The sequence below is a fragment of the Hydra vulgaris genome, chromosome 03 (assembly GCF_038396675.1).
Source record: "Hydra vulgaris chromosome 03, alternate assembly HydraT2T_AEP".
In the NCBI taxonomy this organism is placed as follows: Eukaryota; Metazoa; Cnidaria; class Hydrozoa; order Anthoathecata; family Hydridae; genus Hydra; species Hydra vulgaris.
The window spans coordinates 26,400,001-26,426,234 of record NC_088922.1 but is presented as its reverse complement, the minus strand read 5'-3'; the positions used below and the strand labels follow the sequence as shown (position 1 = coordinate 26,426,234).

Sequence of the window (26,234 nt, the reverse complement as noted above, 5' to 3'; positions counted from 1 at the left end):
CTCCAATATAGTTATAAAATAATAAAACATTCTTTGTATTTAAAAGAATTACTTTGTTTCATAATGTTCTGTGTTTATTTGAAGCTGAATCTTAATTTTGCATATGCTACTGTTAAATGATTATGATTAGCATATAAAATGTTACACTGCATATGTCTTGAGATTGAACCTTGTACTCCTATGTAACCTTTCTTTATACTTCTATTCCTATGTATTCTTATTTTGCATTCCTCTTTCTGTCCACTACTCTATAAAATTTTTCAACAGCAACAAATTTAAGTGCCCCATAAAATTTTTCAACAATAACAACTAATTTAGGTACTTCATAAAATTTTAATAATTACTCCAGACCTTTATATTAAAATTGAAGACCTCTGGGGCAACTATGAGACATCTTGTAACATATCTGGCATTAACAATAATATTCAAAAGTCTAGGGTGCTTATTAACAGGATACTTTCTGGAGGTGCTCCCTTTTTTTAAAATTTACATTTAAAGTAATAAATACAAGTCAAATTGCCATTGCATGTTTACAATTAAGGTTATTAAATAAAAAATATGTTGAAATTTTATAAAGGAAAATGTTTTAGAATTGAGCATTAATTTATTATAAAAAAGAAGACTAAATGTTATTTGCTGCTGACACAATTAATCTACATTGAATTAAAAGTTCTTTGCCAATAAAACTTTTAAATATTTAAAGATCTAATAGACTTTTGGATAACTCATCATAACATTCCTTTCCCTTGATCTATTGTCGCTTTCGCTGATTATCATTTCCACTTTACTTTTTTGACAATTTAATGTTTTACTTATAAAGTCAGATAGATATCTTACAGCTCTGTAGACCTAAACATTGACTCTTTGATGAAAAAGTCTTTTAATGATCTACGTAACTTTTATTTATGTATATTTTCACATAAAAATATAGTTTATCATACTATTGTGTGTATAAATTATTTAAAATGCTTTGTTATTATCTCTTTAAAATTTTCTTTTTCCTCATTTCATAGTTAACAACTTGTTTCTAAATATCCTATCATACCCTGATGAAAACAATTTCGAAAAAAAATATATAAAAACTAACTTGTAGAAGAAAACTAACAGTAAAATTTTTACCAAAAAAATTAATGGAGGTCTTCCTATAAGTGCAATTGCTGTAGAAAGCTTTCGCTTATTGCCGCCACTATAATCACCACATCTTTTATCTTTGTACTGAGATAATCCAAGAGTGTGTATAGCCCAATTTGCAGCCTGAAAAAAATTTTTATTTTTATATGTATCAGTTACAAATAAGTATACCTCTTTTACCCAAAGTGTATATGTATCAACAACAAATAAGTATGTCTCTTTTACCTAAAGAGTGGTAGAAGTCTGTAAAAAATGAGATGTGTCTCATTTTGCAATACTTGAAAAAATGAAATACAAGTAATGTATGCTAAGTACTGCAGTTCTGATTTTATTAAATCTTATGTGTAACATGTGGTCAGTATGAATGTAAATAATACTACTATATCAGCTAGAGAAATATTCTACAAATTTCACACTTTATAATATTAAATCTTAAAATTATCAAGTTTTACTTGATAATTAAAACCATAGTAGCAGTCTAGGATTATATACAAAAGATATAAACTTCTAAAACCTCAAATACTAAAAAGCTCTAAGTGAAAAAAAAAAAAATTTGCTTTTATGCTTTAGTAAAACAGTTATTTTTTATCAACATATTTATAAAAAGTTATTTATCAACATATTTATAAAAAAAGTTGATGCACAAAATAACTTAGTTCTGAGTGCTGAACAGCACAGTTCTGAATGCAGAATAACTCAAATAATATCACAAAGATTATTTTACAACACAAACCAACAAAATATTTTTTACTTTTATGCTTTCTGCCATATTTAGCCCACGAAGTTGAGCGAAATATAGAAGTAATTCATTCCCAGTTAAAAGCTCATCAATAGCATCAAATTGAGGACAATAACCCATTGAGCGATAAACTTCAGTCAAATGCCCACTAACACTAATATAAAATAGTTTAGACTTTTTTATTACAAATTAATTGCAAATGGATTATAATACATATGATTATTAAATATAATACCTCTGGTTATTTATAAATGCATCACCATCTGTTATATTTATATCTCCTGTCAACATTTTAAAAGTACTTGTTTTTCCAGCTCCATTTACACCAAGTAAGCCAAAACACTAAAAATATTTTTTTAAATTTTGTTACATTATTTATACATTAAAATAATATTATGGTTATTAAAACGCAAATGATTACCTCCCCTTCTTTTACGCCAAATGTTAATTGGTTAACAGCCAGTATTTTCTTTTTTCTCATAAAATCTTTATAAACCTAAATATTTTAAACTTCTTATTAACATCATTTTTACAAAAAGAAAAAATTCAAAGAGCAGCAGTTTGATAATTTTGATTTAAAAAAATTTTTTCCTCGTTCACACTATCTTCTAAAACTGAAATTGTTACTATCATTAGATCTATGTAAGTATTTCTGGAAACCATTTTTCTTTTTTCCGGTGACAATTTGTGAACAAACATCATACTTTATTGTTATATCATTCATTCATAGCAGCATCCGCTTCAAATTCATCAACTGCGGTATTGTCTTCACTTATCCGAAGTAGAGATTTTAAACAATCTCGCTTTAGACAGCTTCTCCAGTCATTTTTAAACTATTCTTACAGGAAAACATTCGTTCTACATACGCATTTCTAAATGGACAAATTAAAAATAGTTCAAATATATCAAGAGTATTTCGACATTCCTCAATCAAATTTGGCTTTCAAAAACAATTTCCCAAATCTTCAAATAGCATTCTTTTTGATTGTTACTTATAACTGGAAACATATATGTTTTTAATATTATTCATTCAGGAAGTATATCATACAAATCACATCCTACACCAATTAACAAACCTGAAAAACAATCTGATAGACTTCACTGATAGCTTTGTCGCCAAAAGTACCAGGGTTTGCATTTAATGTCCAGTTAAAAACATCAAGTAAAGAGCTACTAAATGCACAAACAATGATGATTTTTGGAGAGATTGAAAATATTTGCAATAACTAGTTGGTACTGCTCAAGAAACTTGCTATTAACTTTGGCATATTGAGACAGTGAAACAATTTGATAACGATTTTTTGAATCAATAGTTTCTACATCTTTATACAGTTTTCTACAGTGGGTCATGACACTTGTGTCATCAAGCAAATTGTCTACAGATTTTTGGAGAAGAATTTGCAGCTCGGCCATTGTCCCTGTAAATTCTTGAACTCTTCTTACCACTTCTGCTTTGAAAATTTAAACGCAAAAGAGGAGATAAAACATCAAGATATATTGAAAGATGAATAGGAACAGACGCATTTTTCCACCGCAATAAAAATCTGCTCTTTTTGATATTTGGGAGTCTGTTGTAGCCAATGATTTAATATTTGTCATAAACACACCATAATTTTCTAAATCAATTTTCATTGCATTATACTTGTGGTCAATCCATTGAGTTTTGCAGGCTTTTGTTGATTTCAGAACACTATTACATCAAGCTTTGGCTATTTCATATTATTCAGAGCAACGCTATGGTGACTTTTAATGCAAATAACAGAGTTGTAATAATAATTCATCAACAGTTTTGAAGAAAGTTAAATTTTCTAATTCATCTTTTAAAGCTACTTCAAGTCAATGGTTAAAGCAGTGTATAACTTCCAGCTAAAGCAAACCTTCCTTTAGTAATGCACTTAAACCAGCATAAATTCCCAGATTAACGTTTGCTTCATCAAGGTTTACACCTAATAGATGTTTATAAACATCGGTAATGCCAAATCTTGCAAAAGCATTCATTATTCATTTTTTCAATCCAACTGCAGTAGAGTTCTCTGCTGTTTCAAGAGATAAATATTCTACTTTTAGGCATTTGTTTTTTAAATAAAGAAATTAATTCCTGTTCACATACCACTGAATCTGAGCTACTGTCACTGAGAATGCAGTAAAATCTGCAACTTTTTAAACATTCAATTAAATTAAGAACCCCATTTTTTTTCTCTAATGCAATCAAATGAGAATAATCTGTAAAGCTCTCGCTTTGCCAAGTAATATGCAATATTAAACTTTTTTTATAAGAATTTAGTGTCTTCTGTGGCCATTTCATGCAAACCGCACCTCATTGGAGTATTATGAATAACATGCTCAAAAATTGATGCCAAACTTAATGTTGTTTGTCTATGAATTTGAGTGGTCTCTTTATGTTGTGCACTGCTTAAATGCTAAGTCAGGGAGTATTTTTTTCATTGATATTGTGTCTGGTTTGTTCCAGGACATAGAATAAACTTGTTTGTTCACTTTTAGATAAGCTGCACCGTAATCTAATTATATCAAGCCCACTTAAATCATATTCCCACTCGCATTTAAAATGTCTCTACCACTTCTTTATTGTAGATAGTCTACTCCTATGATCCTTATTTGCACCCATTTATTGATCAATTTTAAAATAAGTAAATATAGTAATGAAGTGTTTTTTTATCACTAAAAAGCTGTCTGAATTGCGTTGACACTATTTTTCATTTGAAAAACATTAAAAAAATGGCCATAAAAAGTATTTAGAATAAATGAGCAATTTTCAAATAAAGCCCTTAAGAATTTTTGTTGAGAAATTTGCTTTTCAACCAATTAACTTTTTTTTCTTTCCTTTGTTGTTGAAATAAAGCCCTTGCGAGTTAAGGTTGAGAAATTAACTTTTCAATCTTTTTTTCTTTCCTTTATTTTAAATTTCTCAAGATATGAAAATCTATTTTTCTAATACGTTGTTTTTTTTTTGTTTTTTTTTTTACAACTTTACCCTAAAGACTTTTTATATTACTTTTATCACTACAGTTGTGATTCTTCAAAAAATTTTCAAAATTTCTAGTTTATAATCCAAGATTATTTGAACTAGAGAATTCCTTGATATTACTTTAAATATTATGAAAATATACAAAAAATGCTATTGCGTTTTTCATATTCTATCCAAAACTTCTTATTAAAATAATTTTTGGTCAGAAGCTTTTTATGTGTGAGTAACATATAAAATATAAATAGAAACATTCCTAAATTTAGCAAGTTTAGGAGGTTTGAGCATATTAAGTATATTTATTAGTAACTTAATGGTCGTTATGATTTACTTTTTAGGTACACTTAGTGTGAAGTACTTTATCAATAAAGCACATCAGTTTAAACTTTAACTTTTAAATAGATCTAGGCAAATATTAGCTTCCATGCAGAGATTTAAGTAAATTAAATTTAGAAAGGCTTCACAATATATGAAATTCTTTGTGCAAGAGAGCAAAAATGCTTTTATTTAAAAGTTAAATTTAACGTGACTTTACTTAATGAATTAGAATTCATTAAAAGTTAAAAATCTCACACAATAATAAATAAAAATTAAACTCACACAATAACATTTATTTTGATATTTAGAAAGAAAAAAAATAAATCGCAAAAAAATCGCAAAGATGAGGAAAGTAATCGCAATTCACGATCACGATACGCCTAATTTGAGCTCTGAGTAATTTTTTAACACTATCTGCAAGATTTTTTTTAACACTATCTGTTCCAGATAACTTTTCATTATATAAATATAAAGGATCTATTTTAATAATCAAAATACTTTTTTTTTAATTTATTAATTTGTTTTTATAAATATTTTAAAAAATTTTAAACTCAACTTTTTTTAATCTAAGCTGTACTTTTTTATGATCAATCCACTTTTTATTCAAACAATTCAACTACAAATGTTAACTATGAATCAAAAATTGACCTTTAAATACCTTTGACAGTTTTAATGCCTTTAGAATAAATTTTTTTCCTTCACTTTCTTCTTTAGCAATTCGATGCTCTTCTCTCGCTACATCTTCTTCAATAATTCTTTTGTGTAAATCTTTCTTTATTGGATATACCCTTTTAAAAATAAAAAAATATATAAATCTTTCTTTATTGGATATACCCTTTTAAAAATAAAAAAATATATAAATCTTTCTTTATTGGATATACCCTTTTAAAAATAAAAAAATAAATAAATCTTTCTTTATTGGATATACCCTTTTAAAAATAAAAAAATATATAAATCTTTCTTTATTGGATATACCCTTTTAAAAATAAAAAAATATATAAATCTTTGTTTATTGGATATACCCTTTTAAAAATAAAAAAATATATAAATCTTTCTTTATTGGATATACCCTTTTAAAAATAAAAAAATATATAAATCTTTCTTTATTGGATATACCCTTTTAAAAATAAAAAAATATATAAATCTTTCTTTATTGGATATACCCTTTTAAAAATAAAAAAATATATAAATCTTTCTTTATTGGATATACCCTTTTAAAAATAAAAAAATATATAAATGTATTTATGAAGTTAAATCTTAGAGTAAGTTGATTTAAAATTTAACTTAATAAATTATAGAAAGTAATATAATATGTTAATTATATGTAAATATAGTTACATGTTTTAAAAAAAAAGCAATAACTAAATGTCAATATATGCAAAATGAAGTTTAATAAAAATGTATTTGTATTTTTAAGGCCACAAGTAATTTGGACCGGTTTCCATGATGCTATTTCTTATTTATATAAAACATTATGGAAGAGTTAAAGCAATTTTTTACAACCCACTGCCCTTTCCTAGGATTAACTTACTTTAGGTAAGGTCTAAAAATCACCAATTCCAATTTATTTGAAATTTATGACCAGAACTTAAAGATTTAAAAAAAAAAAAAAACACAGATTAATGAATAAAAAAATAATCATAAAACTAAAAAATAACATAAAAATTTTTAACAGTAATTATCAGAACTAATTAAAATTTTAACAGTAATGATCAACTCTAATAAAAAAGTGATTATCAAAACTAACCAAGGCTTTTTAAAAAAGTTGTATTGACACAACAGTGTAAAGAAAAAATAGAAAAAGCCACTGACAGCCATTGCAAATATGTTACGGCCAGTTATCTCCCATGCAAATGGATCTTTAAATGAATCTAAACCTACATAAAAGAAATATAGAAGCTTTCAATTCAAAATAGAAAATATTAAAAAAACAAGAAATATAATAGTAGTAAAAAAAAAATAGCTAAAAAAAAAACTGATAAAAATATCAAATTAAAATGGTTGTGATAAAATTTACACTTTAAAAACAATTTCATCGAGTTATAAATCCCATTTTAATAATCTTATATTTATATCAACTTTTTGATATATGATGTTTTCAACAAATATATATTACAACTTCTATAATAATTGCCTTAATTAATATTGTATTTCTTATAACAATTTCACTTCAACTACTGTTCAAGTTAGGAGTAGTAAGCGACCAGGGCCAGGGCCGGGGCTAGGTTTGATAACGCATAGCCATGACCAGGGCCAGGTTTATGATCAGGGCTGCATTAATATTGATAGATCCTATAAAAATGTTATTTTTAATTAAAATTTTTTATATGAATTTTATTTAAAAACAATATTTTATAGGATTTATCAATTTTACTGCAGCCCCAGCCGGGTTTATGACCGGGGTTGCATTTATAGTGATAGATCCTATAAAAGTATTGTTTTTAATTATAACTCATATCATAAATTTTAATTAAAAATAACATTTTTATAGGATCTATCAATATTAATGCAGCACTGATCATAAACTCATCCCCAGTCGCGGCTATGTGTTATCAAACCTGGTTCCGGCCATAGCCCCGGTCGTTTACTAGTTAGGAGTTACTAGAAAACAAATTTCACTTCCAACAAAGCTGCAAGCAACTATTCTAGTTAGGAGTTACTAGAAAGCAAAGAAAAAAGATAAAAAGTAACAAAGTGTGCAGCTAGAGCAGGTTTAACTACATTTCTACAAATGTTTTTGGACTTTGTTTAAAAGAGAGAGAGAGCACTATATGGCAACAATATTCAATACAAGGATGAATAAAAGATTTATAGAGATAATGAAATTAGGAATAAAAAAATTTTAAACACCATAAAGAGAGGCATCCTTAGTAGTTACTAACTTTGCAATCGTTTGACTATTTAATTAGACAGTTTCCACAAGAGAACAGTGGTGAAAGGCAAAAATGTAAAGTAAAGGACACAATAAAAGTATTAACCTTGTTGAATGGTAGAATATCAACAATATTACAACAATTATTAGCAATAAATAACTGAGTTTTGCTTGATAAACTATAAAACTTCGGGTAAAAGGAAAATAAACGATTATATCTCTTAAATTATTCTAAATTATTATTAATCAAAAGTTATAGACTAAAACCAAGTTATATCATGTAAAAGCGAGACAAATCATTCACACTACTTTAACAATTGATAAATTTTAATAAAACCAGAACAGATAGAAATATTTAAAAAAAAAATAAAAAAAACCATAAGAAAGAGAAAGTGAGGTAAAAGCTAGATGAAAACCAACAGGATGAACCTAAGAGATCAATTGAGAGGAAAAAAATTTATAGATTTATAAATAAATAAAAAATAAAATTTAGCAGAAAAATAAAAGTCCAAGGGTTGATTTTGTTTTTCTGAATCACAAAGAAATTAAAAAAAAAAATTTCAGTCATACTTAAGGTAGTTGTAAGAAATTATAAAATTTTTTTAATTTGGAATTTAAACACACAAAAAGTTTTGGTGAGATAATAGCGTGGACTGACCTACCTAAAGGAGAACAAGGAGAAACTGAACACAAACTAAGGTTGAAGACAAGATACAAATCAAGGAGTAAAAATAAGAGATTTCAGTTGTCAGGTAAATGAATCATAAATTTGACTCTATTGGTAAAAATTGAGAAAGATTTTGAAAAGTTTTAAGTTTTAGTGCTTTAGTCAGTGATACTGAAGAAAAGCTATTTAGTATGAGTTTTAACATTTATTTGACATTAAATATAATTTGATTAAACTTAATAACAAAAAGAGTACAGCTTTGGAAAGAAAGATAACAATAAAGAAAAAAGAAAAAGGTGAATGAGTGAAAACAAGAGTTAAGTGAATGAGTTAAGTGGTACTAAACAAAAGCATGTAAAAGAACAACCTCCAAAGATTTCACAACAAATAAATGAATTGATGCATAAGTATATTCCACTATATCTTACATTTTATAATATACACAATGATGTGCTTTTATATTTTAAAAAATTTAAATAACTTTAAGAAGCATTAATAAATGATCATTAAGATCATATCTAAATATTAGCTCAAATACATTTAAATATTATCATGTATTTACTCGTTGTAGCAATTATCTATTTTAATATCAGCATTGTTACAATATCTGCATTATCCTCTAAATTAAATTTAATTGAAAAAAATAATACCTTTTATTTTTTTTAATATATATTTTAAAGACTTTCAGTTAGCTTTTTCAGTTAATTCTTTATATATTTTAAAGTACTTCAGTTAGTTTTTTCAGTTATTTTTTACATATTTTAAAGACCTTCAGTTATTTTTTTCAATTATTTTTATTTTGTTTTATAAATCTTCAGTTAGTTTTTTTAGTTATTTTTTTTATATATTTTAAAGTACTTTTGCTGATGATGTAATAATAATCACGTGTAACATGTAAATAAAATTATTTGACATTCTTTATAAAGTTTACTGTCATTTATATATAGAAGTAACAATAATTATTTAAGTTAAACACTGAAGCAAAATCTTTATATGAAATGAAATTAAACAAAAAATTGTTTTTTACTATGTGCATATTTATTACTAGACTGTATAGTTTGAACATTTATTACTAGACTGTAAAGTGGGCACATTTATTACTAGACTGAATTGTGGGCACATTTATTACTAGACTGTATAGTGTGCAAATTTATTACAAAAATGTATAGTGAGCACATTTATCACTAGAAAACATTTTGATTCATAAAAACAGCTTACACAAACATAAAGAAAAAAGAAGTCGCAGTTTATAATACATTTTAGTACTTTGTATTTTTAAAAAAGCTTTTATTCTTTGAGGCAAAACAGGAGACTCACTATTTGCATTATTTTATTATTACACAGTCATGTTCAAGATTGATCATCACAAACAGTTGTAATAGACTTCTTTAACATGCAGTAATCATTCATTCAGACTTGTCGCCTTCCATTAAGTTGTACTTGTTTGGCAAGTAATCTTGTACTCTATTGATAATGATTGAGTTACACATGATTTTATTAGAGCATACAGTATATTTTCTTATTGATTGATAACTACACAATTAACCATGCAATGACGACAAAAGAAAATGTAATGGCATAAGAAAGCAGTTAATATTAGAACTAAAATATAACCTGTGGGTGGAAACACAAGTTTTTAAACAGCAACAATAATGCTAATACTTATAGAAATCAGTTTTTACATTTGATTTTGTGCTATTACCATGTTTTTATTAACATTTATATGGTTAGGTGAACCTCTCAAAATTTATTTCAGTTTTTTTGTTCAAAACCAATCATAAATACAAATATAATTTATAACTAATAACTAATAAAAGACATAACAATTCTTACCAAATCTTTTATAAACATCAGCTTTTAGTTGGTTACCAGCAAGCTCCATCAGTCCTCTCCCCATACAAAAATTTGGGAAGATTAATAATACCTGTTTCAAAACATGGTTGATATTGGTAAGTTCCTAAATTTAAAATGTATAAACCTTAATAGCATTTAAAAAAATCTAAATACAACAACTACAAACAAGTTAACAAAACGCATATGATTACAAGAAATATTTTTAGACAAAACAAATAAATAGTTATAGTTAAATAACAATTGCCTGGTCTCCATCCCCAATGTATTCTAGAATAAATGTTGCAATAGTTCCAATGATACCAACAAATAAATTTGCTTGGATCATTACAATATATGCAGTACTTGGTACTTCAAACACAAAAGACATTGGATACATCAAAGGTGTCATAGACCATCTAAAAATACTTTTACTGTTATCAAAGTTATACTGTTATCAAACTTTTACTGTTATCTTTATGCTTTACAAGCGCTACAAGCTTTACATAGTTTATTTACATTACAAGCTTTACATAGTTTATTTATTTACAAAATTTGCATCTAATATTTGAATTCATACCTAATAATCTAACACTTAGACAAAAATGTGGTATTGCCTAATATCGCAACCAAAGCACAATACTTATTAGTTATTTAACTACAAAGTTGTTTTCAAATTAATGAATTAAGAAGATGTTTATAAAATAACTAAATAGAATTGCAAAAGATTTTAAATAAAAGTTCAAAACTATATACTTTATTTGTTTGGCTAAAAAGAAATTTAATTTTTCAATTTTTATTATTATTTTTTGATTCTATAACAAATTTTCAATAATACATGTACAAGCATTGTGTATGACCTCTTGCAAATGCTAAGGTAAAAAATAAATGCCTAAATACCAAAAAAAGTAATTGAGGTGCTGCTATAGTGCCTACTTATCACCAAACCTTTTATTATGCTTGTATGGTATTTAGTGCCTCCTTGTCATCCTTACCTTTGTATTGTTGTATGGTATTTAGAACAAACTGCTGTATAGTAATTAGAACAAATAAAAATTTGTTGAAGTTAAGTCAGGCAAGTAAGACAAATAAGACACAATTCCCAGTCAAGCTCTATCATCAAAAGTAACTCTAAAAGAGTTAATCTTGGTGGTTGTTTAGAATTAGCCATATAATTTTGTTTGCTAAACAGTGCATAGTAGTAAGTGACTGGGGCTCCAACCCCGGCTAAAAATGAGACTTTTTGCAAAAAATAAGATTTAGCAGGGGTTGATAGCTGAGGCTAGAAAATAATTTATAATACTTTTTGTATTTTAATTTATACTTACATTTACTATTTATTTTATACTGGCATATATTTATACATTTTTTACTTTAACTCTAATTTACTTCCAACAAGATTGCAAGCAACCACTATTAAGTTACAAGTTACTTTAAAATAGAGGATAGATTAAAATACTAGAAAATGGTTAATTGAAGACTTTAAAAGTTGTAGGATGTATTAAAATGAAAAGCATGAAGATGGGGAAGAGTTATAAGGCTCTTTTGATGTGCAAGGAAAAAACTGGTTTAATAAAAGTTTTTATAGCATGAAGGGACAGATATAGTAAAAGAATGCAACTTGTTGAATAAGAAGCCAAGTTAGAATGAATTTTGGTTAATCATAATTGAGATGATAGCTCGTTTGAGCATTGACCATGATAGTATTTGTAGAAAAAAGAAAGAAATGCAACCTTACAACAATGGGAGAGTGGTTCAAGCTTGGCAGATAAAGCAGGTCTAACTACATTTACAATGTGCTTTTAGACTTTGTCTGAAAGTAAGAAGATTGTTATTCATCAATATAGGAATGCCAACAATATTGCAATATTTTTTTGCAGTAAATAAATGAGTTTTGTTGCCTAAAAAAAATAGTGGATTTTAAGTCCAGAATTTAAATCCACAAGCCACTGCAAGCCTTACAGAAGAGAGATCAGATTAAAAATCAGCTGCTTGTTATAAGCAATCAAAAAGTAAAGATTTTTTATCAATACAAAAGTATAAAGTTGAGTCGTCAGCTAATAGAGACACTTTAGATGTAAAATTTTTATGAAGATTTTTTTTTGCAAAAAACTCTGCCTTATTCTGGGGAGAAGTAAAAAGACCAGACCCATGAATTAGAGATTAAATGTCAGACTTCTTTAATTAATGACACTTTTAAAGACTTACCAAAAGTCTCTAGAACCTAACATCTGAGATAAGAAACAGGATTTAGTAAACTCAGAACAACAGAGCTTAACATCAGACAGGATCTTTTTATATAGGCTTCATGGAATCATAAAATAAAAATAAAAAGACATTTGTTTATAAGAGAGATGTTCTTGTAAAAAAGATGAAAAAAATGATTACTGTTTAATAAAGCAACTGCTCAAGATGGTAAAAAATGCAGAGCAGAATGAGCCTTGACTTAATATTTAAGAGAAGAAATAGAAGCTTCCAAGCTTTTATTTCAGAAGGAATAAAAGCTTCCAAGATGCGCTTTATGTATACATATTATGGGTATTTATATGGTGTAGTATTTGCTGAAACAGAAGATGATCAGATGGATGTGTGGTGTGACTCCAGTAAGACAAGAAAAGGAGGCATAATCTTAGACAGATTAGAAAAAATACTTACCAAACAACATTTGTTAGAAAAGAATAAAGTAATTAAGGTATCAGCATGTAGAGAGGTAGCAGCTTCAGAAGAAAGTGGTAGTGGTAGAAGTAAGAAAACTTGAAGAGACTGCCTTAGATATTGTATGAATGAGCTTTAGTTAAGAAAAAAATGCTCTAGACTGTTTATATTGGAGAAACAGCATAAAAGAGGAGGGCTAAAGCCTGATGATGATCATCATCATCATCATGATGATGATGATGATCATCATCATCATCATGATCATGATGATGATGATCATCATGATGATGATGATGATGATCATCATCATCATCATGATCATGATGATGATGATAATCATCATGATGATCATCATCATCATTAGGCTTTAGCCTTCCTTTTTATGCTGTTGATGATTATCATTACAAAATATAACATTTTTAAATAAAAAAAATATATATACTTTAGGATGTATAAATGTTTATGCAGCCCTGGTCACAAACTTGGCCTTGGCTATAAAAAAGCCTATCAAAAGCGACTCAAGATTAACTATGCACTAGTAAGTGACCGGGGTTAATATTTGACCGGGGTCAGGTTTCATTAAACCCAGCCCCGACCCACTTATTAGTGCATAGTTAACCTCAAATCGTTTTTGATAGGCTTCTTTATAGGCTTCAAATCCAGTTCCATTGGACTGTGGGGTTGATCATGCAATATTAGATCATATTACAACTTAATATTTTATTAGGTTGTAATTAAGTGTTAGCATTAACCTGTGTTGAATGATTTGGTGTCATCGTAGGCACCAAACCCAGACCTATCTGACTGCATATATTTCATGTATAAGCAAACCAACTAATTTATAAAATTAGTTTTTTATATACATGTTAACAGTATATTAACTTAAATCAATCTTTGAACCATTAACCAATCAAACTTACCCATACAACAACAATAGTATAAGTGTAACAGGAAAATTTTGAGAAGAAACATATGCTTGTTGATTAAACATAAGGAATATAAAAATACAACTGAATGCTGGGATCAAATAATTCATCTAAAAATAAAAATTTAGGTCTTCAATAAGAGTTTAGAACTAAAGTATCATTTGCAAAATCATAAGTTAAAAGCAATATATAAAATGTATAAAACAATGTATAAAAATATAATTCTAAATTTTACCATATCCCAAGTGTAATTAGCTACCCAATACACAACAGGATTTAACCCGCTCACGATTTGCAAGTGTTTGCATTTACTTGCCCGATCTTGAACAAGATAGACTAGAAAACTGGCAGGAACAAAAGCAAGTGCCAGAATAACAAAAATTGCTACAAATAAATTTGTTAGTCCCTGGCGCCTAAATAATAAACCAATTGCACAAGTTTTTATATTGTTAAAATAAACTTTTTGTTTATTATTTAAGTTTGTTGTTAAAGAAATTAAATAAAAAGCTTTATAAATATTAAAGGGATCCCCAAGAGACAAGTTGTGTTCATATTAAAGAAAATGTTAAAAAAAAACATTTGGGCTAAATTTTTTTGATTAAAACTAAAAAATAAATGCATATCAATAAAACAAAAATTGTTGTTTTAGTCAAAGCTTGCTTTCTCTATTTTTTCTTGGTTCTTGGAGTCTTTATATATATAACACAATCTGCAAACTGCATAATTTATTTTGTGTGTGTTTAATTCATAACAGTTTCAGTATATGACGTCATTATGGCTTTTTTTTAAGGTGTCAAAGTATTTTTTTGCCACAATCAGCGAATTATAATTATTTGCATAACTTTTTTACTAAACCTTAAAATTTTTTATGAGATACATTTAAAAATAAAATAATATATTTGGTTTTGAGATTTCAGTAACTTGTCTTTAAAAATTGTAAGTATAAATCGTTACCTAGATTTTTATTTCAAAAAGTTAGCATCGTTTTTTTTTTTTTCTTTATTTTATTTTAAAAAGTTAGCTTACTTTCACATATTAACAAAATATACATGATTTTTCCTTGTAAAAATATACTATATCAAATTTATTTTGTAAAATTTGGAATATTTTTTATCTACTTAAAGTTTTTAAAGTGACAAATTTTGTTTTACTTACTTTTTAATTATTATTTACACCTATAACTATTTAAACCAATTGGTATACTTATACTCGACTTACACCTTAATAAACTATAACTAACAATAATGTAATGAAACTATAAACAACAATATTAGTTTAAAAACATAAAACTACTTTAAATAAAACATTTAGAATTAAATAAAATAGTTGCTGATGGAGGATTCGAACTTGCAACTTAGACAGTCGCGCCTTAAAATAAAAGCAATAGAACATTTAGGCACTACACTAATCAACCCTCAGAATTAGGAAAAATGAGGTTAGCAATAAATTGCCAACCTCAAATTGTAAGAGGTCGGCATCAGGTCATCAAAAAAAATTGGATACAAAGGGGTTACCATAAAACATAAAAAAAAAAGGTTTGCAATTTTTTGCCAACCTCAAACACTTTTAGGTTGGCATTGTTAAATGTTGACCTTAATTCTGAAGGGTACCATACCATACAATATATTAGTCAGCCCTTGAAATTAGGGTCGACATTCGGCAATGCCGACCCTAGTTCCAAGGGCTGACTAATATATTGTATGTAGAAAAAATTAATGTATTTAACCTTATTTTATACAATCAACAAATAACGCTTATTTTAAAAAAATAAAGCAAATAAATTTATATATTTTTATAAAATCTTTTTCATTATCTTTATGAAATATCTTTTAAAAAAGATTAATTTAAAAATAATCTTGACAATTGACGAACCAGATATATTGTTTAATTTTAAATCGTGTTACGAATATTTTTTTAGAATTTAGTGAAAAATTATACAAATGATTTTCTGATTGTTGGACAAAAAATACTTCCTTTATCTTAAAAAAAAATCTATAATGGCATCATATACTGAAACTGTTATAAATTAAATGCGCATGAAATAATTATACAGTCTGCAAATTGTTGCGTATATTATAAAGACTCCAAGAACCAAGAAAAAATGAAGAAGGCGAGATTAAACTAAAGCAACAATTTTAGCTTTTATGATATGCATTTATTATTTAGTTTTAATCCAAAAAATTGTTTTTTTTTTAATTAAAAGTTTAATAGACTTAAAACAAGCTAAAAATTAAAATTAGCAGCTGTTGAATTCAAGTAAATAATAAGCCGTGACAGTATGAATAAATTTTCACGAAAGATGCACTTACAAAACTTCATCTTGCAGCTGTTCTTGATTTAGATCCATGGGATGGTTGTAAGCTGTGATTCCTATATAATTATATTTTATATTAATTTTATATTTATCATTTCAATTTTTAAAAGAAATTTAAACATTTTGCATATTTTTATCAATATACACTGTAAACTGGCAACTTTAAATTGTTTATTTCTATGCTACCTTGCAATCAAATCAGTTGTTGAACTATATAAAATTATGTAAGTGCACTAAAGAATATGTAATGCAAATATAGTACTAAAGGATATGTAATGCAAATATAGTACTAAAAATATGTAATGCAAATATAGAATTAAAGTATATATAATGAAAACATAGTACAAAAGGATATGTAATGCAAATATAGCATTAAAGAATATATAATGCAAATATAGTACTAAAGGATAGGTAATGCCAATATAGTACTAAAGGATATGTAATGCAAATATAGTACTAAAGGATATGTAATGTATATATAAAGTAATAAAGGATATGTAATGCAAATATAGTACTATGATAATGCAGTTAGATAAATTATAGTTTAAAAATATTGTCTTGAATAAAATGAAAAAAGATTGTACCATATTGTGATAAATCTTCTGTAGATGGAAGATTTGCTCGTAAAATAGCATTGTTCATAAAGTTTATGTAAACTGGAAGTGAATGATATCCTTTGAGATTGTACCAAACCTAAAAAAAAAAATTTAATTTATCAAAGTAATTGCTTTTTTGCAAAAACTTAGAAAAATTTACCAAAATATATTGTTTTTATAATAACAAGTTAAAATTAAACAAATTTAATTTAAACTTGTTTAGTTTTCAAATATTGATGCTAATAATAATCATTACTTCATTTATTTTTACTATGGCTATTCCAAGTTTAAACTTATTCCACCAACTTTAAAAAAAAAATCAAATAAACTTAACACTGCTCTTTTTTAGAGATTTTAACTTGAAGTTAATTTTACTTCGGATTTTTTTAAACCACTCTTTGTAACAGGTTGATAAGAAATAGAAATCATTAAAAACAAATTAAAAGACGCATCTTTTTTCATTTTTCAACCATTTTTCTAAATAGATTGCACAAACTTGTATATTTTCTCTTTGTAGGATATAACAAGTTTTATTCCAAAACAGCATTCAGTAACTAAATCAAACAAAACTGCAGTGACTTCTGTAACAATAATTATTTTTTTTAAAGCATAGCATAAAGTAAAAGAAAGAAAAATAAAAGATTTAGAAAATCAATTAGCAAAAATGTTCAAATGCAGGAAAAAGACTGATTGTTTAAGGAAGGAAAAATTTATAAAAAACAAACGATTAAATACCTATTTGAATCAAGAAATAAAAGATTTTGATTGAAAAAAGAAATAAAAGTTAATTGATTGAAAAGTCACTTTCTTAACTCGAATTCTCAAGGGCTTTATTCCGATTTAGCTCATTCATTATGAACAAATTTTATGATATTTTTATAAGTTTATTTTGCGAAGAATAGTGGAAGGCAATATAGACTCTAAATAGTTATTAAAAAAAAACTTTAAAGTTTGTTAGTACACTTGCTAATTTTAAATTAATAGCAATAAATGTATGCAAATAAGGACCACAGATGCAGATTATCTACAGTTAAAAAGTGGGAAAAACATTTTAATTGCGATTTAGAATACGATTTAAATGGAAATGAATGAAATAAGATTAAGATGCAGTTTTTGTAAACAATTTGAAAAACGGATAAGTCAAATAAAATTGTTTTCCATGACCTGGATCAAACCAGGAACAATATCAATAAAAAAGATTCACTGGCATTGCACTTAAGCAGTGCGCAACAAAAAGAGGCCATGCGAATTCATCAACAAACAACATTAGGTTCAGTTTCATTATCTAACCATGTTATTCATAATACTCCAATCGGGCGTGGTTTACGTAAAATGGTCTTAAAAGACGCTGACTCGTTACAGAAAAAGTTTAATATTGCATATTACTTGGCAAAACGAGAGCGTCCATTTACAGATTATCCTTATTTGATTGCATTAGAAAAGAAGAATAAGGTTACAAATTTAGGAAATTTGTACTTATGGCACTGACCGTGCAGCTGCAATATTTACAGATTACATTGGCACCGTAATTAAAAACAAATTAACTGAATGTTTAAAAAATTGTAGATTTTACTGTGTTCTCTGTGATGGAAGTACAGATTCAGCTGTATCCGAACAGGAATTGCTTTACATTCTTTATTTAAAAGACGGAAGTCCAAAAGTAGAACTCTTATCTATTGAAACGGTAGAGAATTCTAATGCTGTTGGCCTGAAAAAATGTATAACAGTTGTTTTACAAGAGTTGGTATTACCAATTCTTATAAACATCTGTTGGGTGTAAATCTTGATAGAGCTAACGTTAATCTAGGAGCTTATGCTGGTTTAGGCGCATTACTAAAGGAAGGCTCTCCTAGGAAGTTGTACACTGTTTTAACCATTGACTTGAGCTTGCTTTAAAAGATGCAAATGAAAATTTATCTGCCTTCAAAACTGTTGACGAACTACTTTTACAACTTTATCACTTGTATTAAAAGTCACCAAAGCGCTTCCGAGAACTACAAGGATTAGCCCAAGCTTGGGGTAATAGCGCTCCGAAACAAACAAAAGCATGCAGAACTCGGTGGATTGATCACAAGTATAAAGCAATGAAAATTGCTTTAGAAAATTATGGTGTGTTTGACACATATTGAATCATTGGCTATAACAGACTCCCAGGTAGCAAAGAGAGCAGAGTTTAAGGGTTTTTTAAAGCGATAGAAAAATGGATCTGTGCCTATTCATTTATCAATATATCTTGATGTTTTATCTCCCCTTTGGCGTCTGAGTTTAAGTTTTCAGAACAATATTCATGATCCAGTAAAAGCTGTAAGAAGAGTTCAAGAATTTACATGGACAATGGCCAAGCTGCAAATTCTTCTAGAAAATTCGCTAGACAATTTACTTGATGATACAAGTGTTATGACCCATTATAAAAAAACTGTCTAAAGATATTGAGACAATTGATTCAAAGCAATGTTATAAAAATATTGCACTTTCTCAAAATACCAAAGTTAATAACCATGTTTTGACCAGTACAAGCTAATTATTGCAAATATTACCATATATATGGAAGGCCGTTTTCAATCTCTCCAAAAATCACCATTGTTTATACATTTGGTAGCTTTACTTGACGTTTATAACTGGCGGTTAAATGTGAATGATGGAACTTTTGGCGATAAAGCTATCGGTGAAGTTGTTGAACATTTTTCTGAATTTTTAATTGGTGTAGGATGTGATTTGAATAATATACTTCATGAGTGAATCATTTTAAAAGCATACATGTTTCCCATCATAAATAACAATCAAAATGAGTATTATTTGAAAATTTGGGAAATTGTTTTTTCCAAATCAAATTTGGTCAAAGAATGCCGAAATATTCTTGATATTTTTGAACTATTTTTAATTTGTTCTTTTACAAATACGAAAGTAGAACGAATGTTTTCATGTATGAATCGCGTAAAAAATGACTGGAGAAGTTGTCTTAGACAAGATCTCTTAGAATCTCTACTTCGGATAAGTGAAGAAGGTCCTGAGATTGACAAAATTTATACCTGATACTGCTATGAACGAAAGGTATACTGATAAAGTTAGACGATTGTCAGCAAATTTTCATCGTTATCTGGAAAAAAGAAAAAGAAAGTCAGGAAAAACAGACATTGATCTAGCGACAGCTACAATATCAGATTTGGAAGAAAGTGAAAGCAAGGAAGAAAATTTAATATTCTAAGCATTAAACTAGTGAAATGATTACAAAACGATCAAAATATTTACGATTACAATCTAATACTTTTTATATTAGCAATCAAAAAAAGTATTAGATCGTAAAAGATTCTATTATTTAGACACATTTATTTCTTTCGCTTTATTTTATTGAATGAAAAAAGTGAACGCTAACTTATATTAAAAAATACATTGAACGAAAAAGCAATAGATAGAAATATCATGGGAATTTGATAAGGTTACTTAGATAAGAAAACTTAATTAATAAAAATTTAATTATCATTCTTGTTTGTGATTGTGTGGGTTTTCGTGAAAATGTTAAGTTTTACATTTTATCACGATAATGTTTTCGTCATTTTTAATAGTTTTTTATGACTGTTTTAAATTTATAGATTGTTTTGTTAGAGTTTTAAATCATTTTTTTTACTGTTAAAAATTTATAGAAAATTAAATATTCTAGTTGTTTTAAACAGTTTAAAATATGTAAATAAAATAGAAAATGAAATAATTAATTAAAAGAAGATTATATCAAGTTCATTGATTTTACAAAAATACAGCCGTTAGATTTAATGCAATATAATAATAGTAATAATGCAAATTATAACTAAAGCTACTTTACAACCGCTGAACGTAAATGTTATGACATCTTATGCAAAAATGAGACTTATTATATATGTTATTATAAATAAGTTAAAATAAATAATGCCCCCTCCCCTCCGGCGGGAGTGGAGGAGGGGTTATGAGCAACAAAAAAATAGCGATTAGATTTTTTTACGTTAATTCGAGCCCTGTGTACCTACTTGTACTAATTGAACTAAAAATGTTCTAAGAAGAGTTAAAAACAATTTAAAAAGCAATAAAATACCTTCTTTAAACCTTTCAATACATTCCAAATAGTGTTATTATGTCCAAAGATCCTAAAACTTTGACATAGTTAGCCCCATCAAAACCACCACCATTATAGCTATGCCTGATAACTGTTTTCTTTTCAAGAAATTTCTACAGATCAGTGCAGAGGAGATCAATAATTTTACTAACATGGTGTTAATAAAATGATATTCAGGTGGTGGAACAATGGTGTTCATAGTGTATCATGGTGTTCATAAGTATGATATTCAGGTGGTGAAATTATGTTGATAATTTCCTTAATCAATGTCTCATGGATTAATAAAATTTTTATAATATTGCATCTGTATACGAGGTTTGTTATTAAATTGATATTTTTTGAATTCATCTGTTAGTGATTCAAAAGACCTTTGAACTCCTTTTTTGTCTGCCAGCCCATCACAATAGCATCGCAAGTAATTTCCATCCTAACTCTTTAACATATTTAAAATTTACATTGTATATCAAGCCAAGGAAATAAGGTACTTACTGATAATCCTAGAATGATGTTGATCAATTTGAATCTCAAGCCAAGGTAAACTTTAATTGATTGAGTTGAAGGAGTTGAAAAAGTGTTTTTAGGTAGTGATGATTTTCTTCTATGTTTCGAACTATGCCTAAAATAATCACTTTGTTGACATGGGTGTACATCTGGTTCCTTGGTTGAAAATCTAATATTGATGGATTAAACACATTCATGACAATCTTCAGAGATCCCTATGTTCCATCAATATCAACACATACAACAGAATTAAAAATATCCAATCTTCTGAAGATACAAACTTCAGTTACGAGCATAGATAGGTCATTACAATAAACAATATCTTTAACTCTGGATAATTTGAAAGATCATTTATCTTCTAGATCATGATTATTTCACTTTTTATATGCCTTATAGGTGATTGGTATAATTTAACAGGAAGAGCTTTTCCTCCTGATATTGCAAGTTTTATTTTTTTACTATGACTAACAACTGATATTTCTTTTAGCATACAAGAAACAACTCTGTCAGCAATATTTTGATTCTTTGAAGTAATTAAGATGTCAAGATATAGAACAGTTTTGTTTTTTTGTTGCAAGGATGACAAATACCAAGACCAACAATTTGACAGCATTCTGAACAAAATGATTTTTTATTTTTCGAATGTAATTTTTTTATATTCTACATAGGTGAATTCAGAAAGATTAAGTGTACTACTACTTTTAGTATACTGTCCAAGGCAGCAAGTAGCACAAAAGACAAACATTTTTTGTCTTTGTTGACACAACAGAAACATATCCATCTCCTATTTTCTGAATGAGACCTTGTTTTTTACAGACTCATTTTGTGCGTAAAAAATATTTTTATTTAGTATTTTATGTATTAGGTTATTTAAACTTTATAAATCAATACTCTAACAAGTTGTTTAATTTAAACAAATTAACAGACGATTGACATAATTTTTGAGACTATTTTGTATTGTGATTAGTTTGTATTGCCATTAGTTTGCTATTAGATCATTTATAATTAGTCTCTAAATAAAAATAAATAATAATTTGAGACACAAACTACATAATTTGCAAAAAAATAAAGAAGCCCCCCTGCTTCCCCTTGATTTTTGTAAAAAAAATTATTGATCTTGAATTTCATCATAAATTCAAATTAGGTTTCCAATTTTATCAAAATAAATATTGTAATAAAATTGCAAACCTAATTTGAATTTTTTTGATATATTTTTACTCAAATAATATAATCCACATAAAGATTAGGACCCAACTGAAAACCTCAAAAAAAGAGCAGTGTTAAACAACTTGTTTTGAAAATATTTATTAATCTTTCATATTTTTTTATGAGTATAGTCTTGTTCCATGAGTATAAAGCAGTCGTTTTTATTTGAAATATGTTTATTATTAGGTTGGCATGTACAATTTAAAATAAAAATTTTCTTTTTTTTTTCTTGAAAAAATGCCAACAAAAAAATGCTTTAGATAAATTCAAAATGAAATAAATAAAATGAAAATTTTAAACAAACATTTTATTTAAATTTTAAATAAAAAATAAAAACTACAAAAAAGGAACGTTGTATTTAAATAAAAAAAAAAAAAAAAGTTTATTTAAATTCTAAATAAAAAAAAAAAAAAAAAAAATGCCAAAACAAATGCTTAATTTAAATTCTAAATAAAATAAGCAATATAAAAACTGACAAAACAAATTATTTAAATTCGAAACTAAATAATTCAAACATAAAGGTCACAAAGGCTTAAGGGCAAAAGGTCAAATTTTTGTTATAACTATGTTTTCTAATCAAGATTGAATTCTCAGTCAATATTAAAAAACTGGGAATAAAACTAAACCTCTAAATTTTAGTCATCAATAACATGTAAAATAAGATATAAGTGGTAGAATGCTTGCTTAGTAAGCAAGAAGTTTCAAGTTCAACTCCCACCAAATTCTTGCTAGTAATGTGTATAACTGGTTTCTGGTCAAAGCAACCTTGTTTGTCAAGGGTTGGGAGGATTGATAGGGTTAAAAAAACAATTAAAAAAAAAACCTTTTTAACTGAAGCGCCTTCTTCAGCTTTGAGTAGGTGAATACAGTAAAAAAAAGGAAAAACAAAAAACAAAAGCATTTTTTTAATTCTCAAAAGTTTACGCAGTGTATTATTTTATATTAATACTTTATTTGTAAAATTTAAAAATATCGAACTTTTTTTTCTAAAAACAAAAAGATATGTTCAACTTATTAAGAAAACTGGTGCTGTACTATCAAGCATTAATATTAAAATGATTGAAATGCAGGGAACTCTTAATACCTTATATAAATGTAAAACAAAGGAGCTTGTTGACAGCAATTAGATAGATACATAGTTTATGTTTAAAAAGCAACAGAAATTACAAAACTTAGAATTAAAGAAAGAAGTATTGGTAATCTTAATGTAATGGTAAAAATATCTAAAAAAAATATCCATAGATATTCTTACAATATTCATAATGTTTTTGACCCAAAAAATTATTATTCTTTATCTGAAATATATGAAGTTTCTAGTGTAAAAGATTTTTTTATACTTGCCATTGTTGTAATTGTTTTAGATGATTAACTTCAAACCCAAATATTATTGGCACCTCTTAAACTTGAAGAAATAAATTTTAGTTGAAATGTGATCTTAAGTGTGTAAATAGAACTTTCAATTCACTCAAATATACCAGTCTGTACATACCTGTCTGCGAATCTGGCATATCTGTTTGTACTGTGAAGGAGAATGCTCCTTTGAAGGAGGAAAATAAGAACAAAGGGCTTTCTTCTTATTTTCCTCTTCTTTTTTTTTGTTATGATCGATGTGCATGCGACGGAAAAAAAAAAAAATTTAAAATGCAATGGATTACAAAACAGTCATAAATCCTTGTTAAAATTACTTTAAAAAGAAGATTCAGAAACTTTTCTTGAACACACAGATAAAAGTTGTTACTTCACCATTACACTATGATGGGAATTGTAGATATACTTTGTACTTTGCTTTTATGTGTTTGACCAGCTATTTGAAACTGGATGGAAACACATTGCAACCAAACGAGTGGGTACCATTGTATTATATGGAAATAATGCTAATAGACTTATGTCAAAGATGTTTATGAAGGGATGTTACATTAGCTCCAATAATTGTTAATTAATCATTAGTGTTTCATTAGTGTTTATTTTAGAACTAGGTATAGATATTTTTGTTAAAATTAAAGACTTCAAAAGTTCATTTTTTTGTCTTTAATTATATGTAAAAGAGACTTTTGACTACGATTTAACTGTTTCGTGAAAATTTTTAGCGCCAAACTCTTTCTTTTGTTGAACACAGCAATATAAGCACTTTGATAAGATTTTTTTTACAATAAAAACTGTGTTTACTAATGCATATAATTAACTAAATGCAAAAAAATTAAAACTATGGAGAGTTTTAACATGGCAGTACATTTGAAGGGCAGTGTTATACATTTATATAAACATTTATTATGTTTCATAATTTTCCTAAATTATAATGTAATATACATTTATTACATTTGTAATTAATTATCATATTTGTAATTAATTGTCATGCAGTTACAATTATTTTTTCATATTACACTTTGAATTGAAATTTATTTTAATTTCTCAACATAAAAAAAGTTTTAGATTTAACAGTTAACTATAAAAAAGTTATTAAAAAATCCTAGACACTAGTGATTTTTTTAATACTTAAATAATTTGATACCTTTACGTTTTGTTTAACACCAAATGATGATGCAAAGTTCCACCAAGAAAAATTAGATGTTTCCAAATCAGGTAATCTATTCTTCAACTGTGAAAAAGATGCACCACCGTATCTGAATGCATAACAAATTATAAATTTTATAATAAAACTATAAAACTTTGGAAAACTTTCATAAGGCAAAAAAGGTTTGTACTTTAAATATAACTATTTAAGTTAAGATTAAAAAATTTAGATACTCGAACACAAAATCAATTTAATTTAAAAATGATTAAAACTGGTTGATTCAGTGTAGTTATATTAAAAAATAAATATGATTGGTTGATTCGGTGTTGCTATATTAAATAAATATTATGATTGGTTAATTCAGTGTTGTTATATTAAATAACTACTACGATTGTTTGGTTCAGTGTTGTTATATTAAACTATCTGTCCAGTTTTAAAATCAACAACAGACAATAAATACTATAAACTACAGAGTATAAATATACAAATACAGCATGACATTGCACATTGAAAATATTATCCTAACCACAATGAAAATCATACCCTAATTACAATGGAAATACCTTCCTTTTAAATACTAGTTTTTTTAGTCTGGATAACAAATACTTTTTAGCTTCGTTAATAAGAAAAGATGATTCTATTTTTTAAACAGTTTATTTTTAGAACTTTAGAATAAAGTTATTTAAAAACTTGAAAATTAAAGAAATAATACAATTATAAATATAAACATAAATACTGCTATAAATATAGTACTATAAAGCTGTTAAACAAAAAAACTAATATAAATTATTAATTTAAAGAAAAAATTTTAACAAAAAACCTCTCTTTAACATAAGCATCAGAAGTAGAAAGCAAATACTCATTAATATCATAACCACTAACATCGAGAAATGTATCTCC

At 26.7% G+C, this 26,234-nt stretch overlaps 1 protein-coding gene across 1 annotated transcript in view; it reads right to left on the bottom strand.

Moving 5' to 3' along the window:
* LOC100214482 (ATP-binding cassette sub-family A member 2) overlaps positions 1–26,234 on the bottom strand; it is a 130,758-nt gene that overhangs the window by 9,196 nt on the left and 95,328 nt on the right. Inside the window, exons 29-42 of the mRNA XM_065794365.1 lie at positions 26,155–26,234; positions 25,332–25,443; positions 17,020–17,128; positions 16,431–16,491; positions 14,357–14,534; positions 14,116–14,231; positions 10,809–10,959; positions 10,544–10,667; positions 6,919–7,048; positions 5,830–5,959; positions 2,292–2,366; positions 2,106–2,212; positions 1,883–2,024; positions 1,120–1,254 (exon numbers count right to left, since the gene is read on the bottom strand). The exon at positions 26,155–26,234 is cut by the window's right edge and continues 164 nt beyond it. Coding sequence (XP_065650437.1) covers positions 1,120–1,254; positions 1,883–2,024; positions 2,106–2,212; positions 2,292–2,366; positions 5,830–5,959; positions 6,919–7,048; positions 10,544–10,667; positions 10,809–10,959; positions 14,116–14,231; positions 14,357–14,534; positions 16,431–16,491; positions 17,020–17,128; positions 25,332–25,443; positions 26,155–26,234 — 1,650 coding nt within the window. The remainder of the gene's footprint in view (positions 1–1,119; positions 1,255–1,882; positions 2,025–2,105; positions 2,213–2,291; positions 2,367–5,829; positions 5,960–6,918; positions 7,049–10,543; positions 10,668–10,808; positions 10,960–14,115; positions 14,232–14,356; positions 14,535–16,430; positions 16,492–17,019; positions 17,129–25,331; positions 25,444–26,154) is intronic.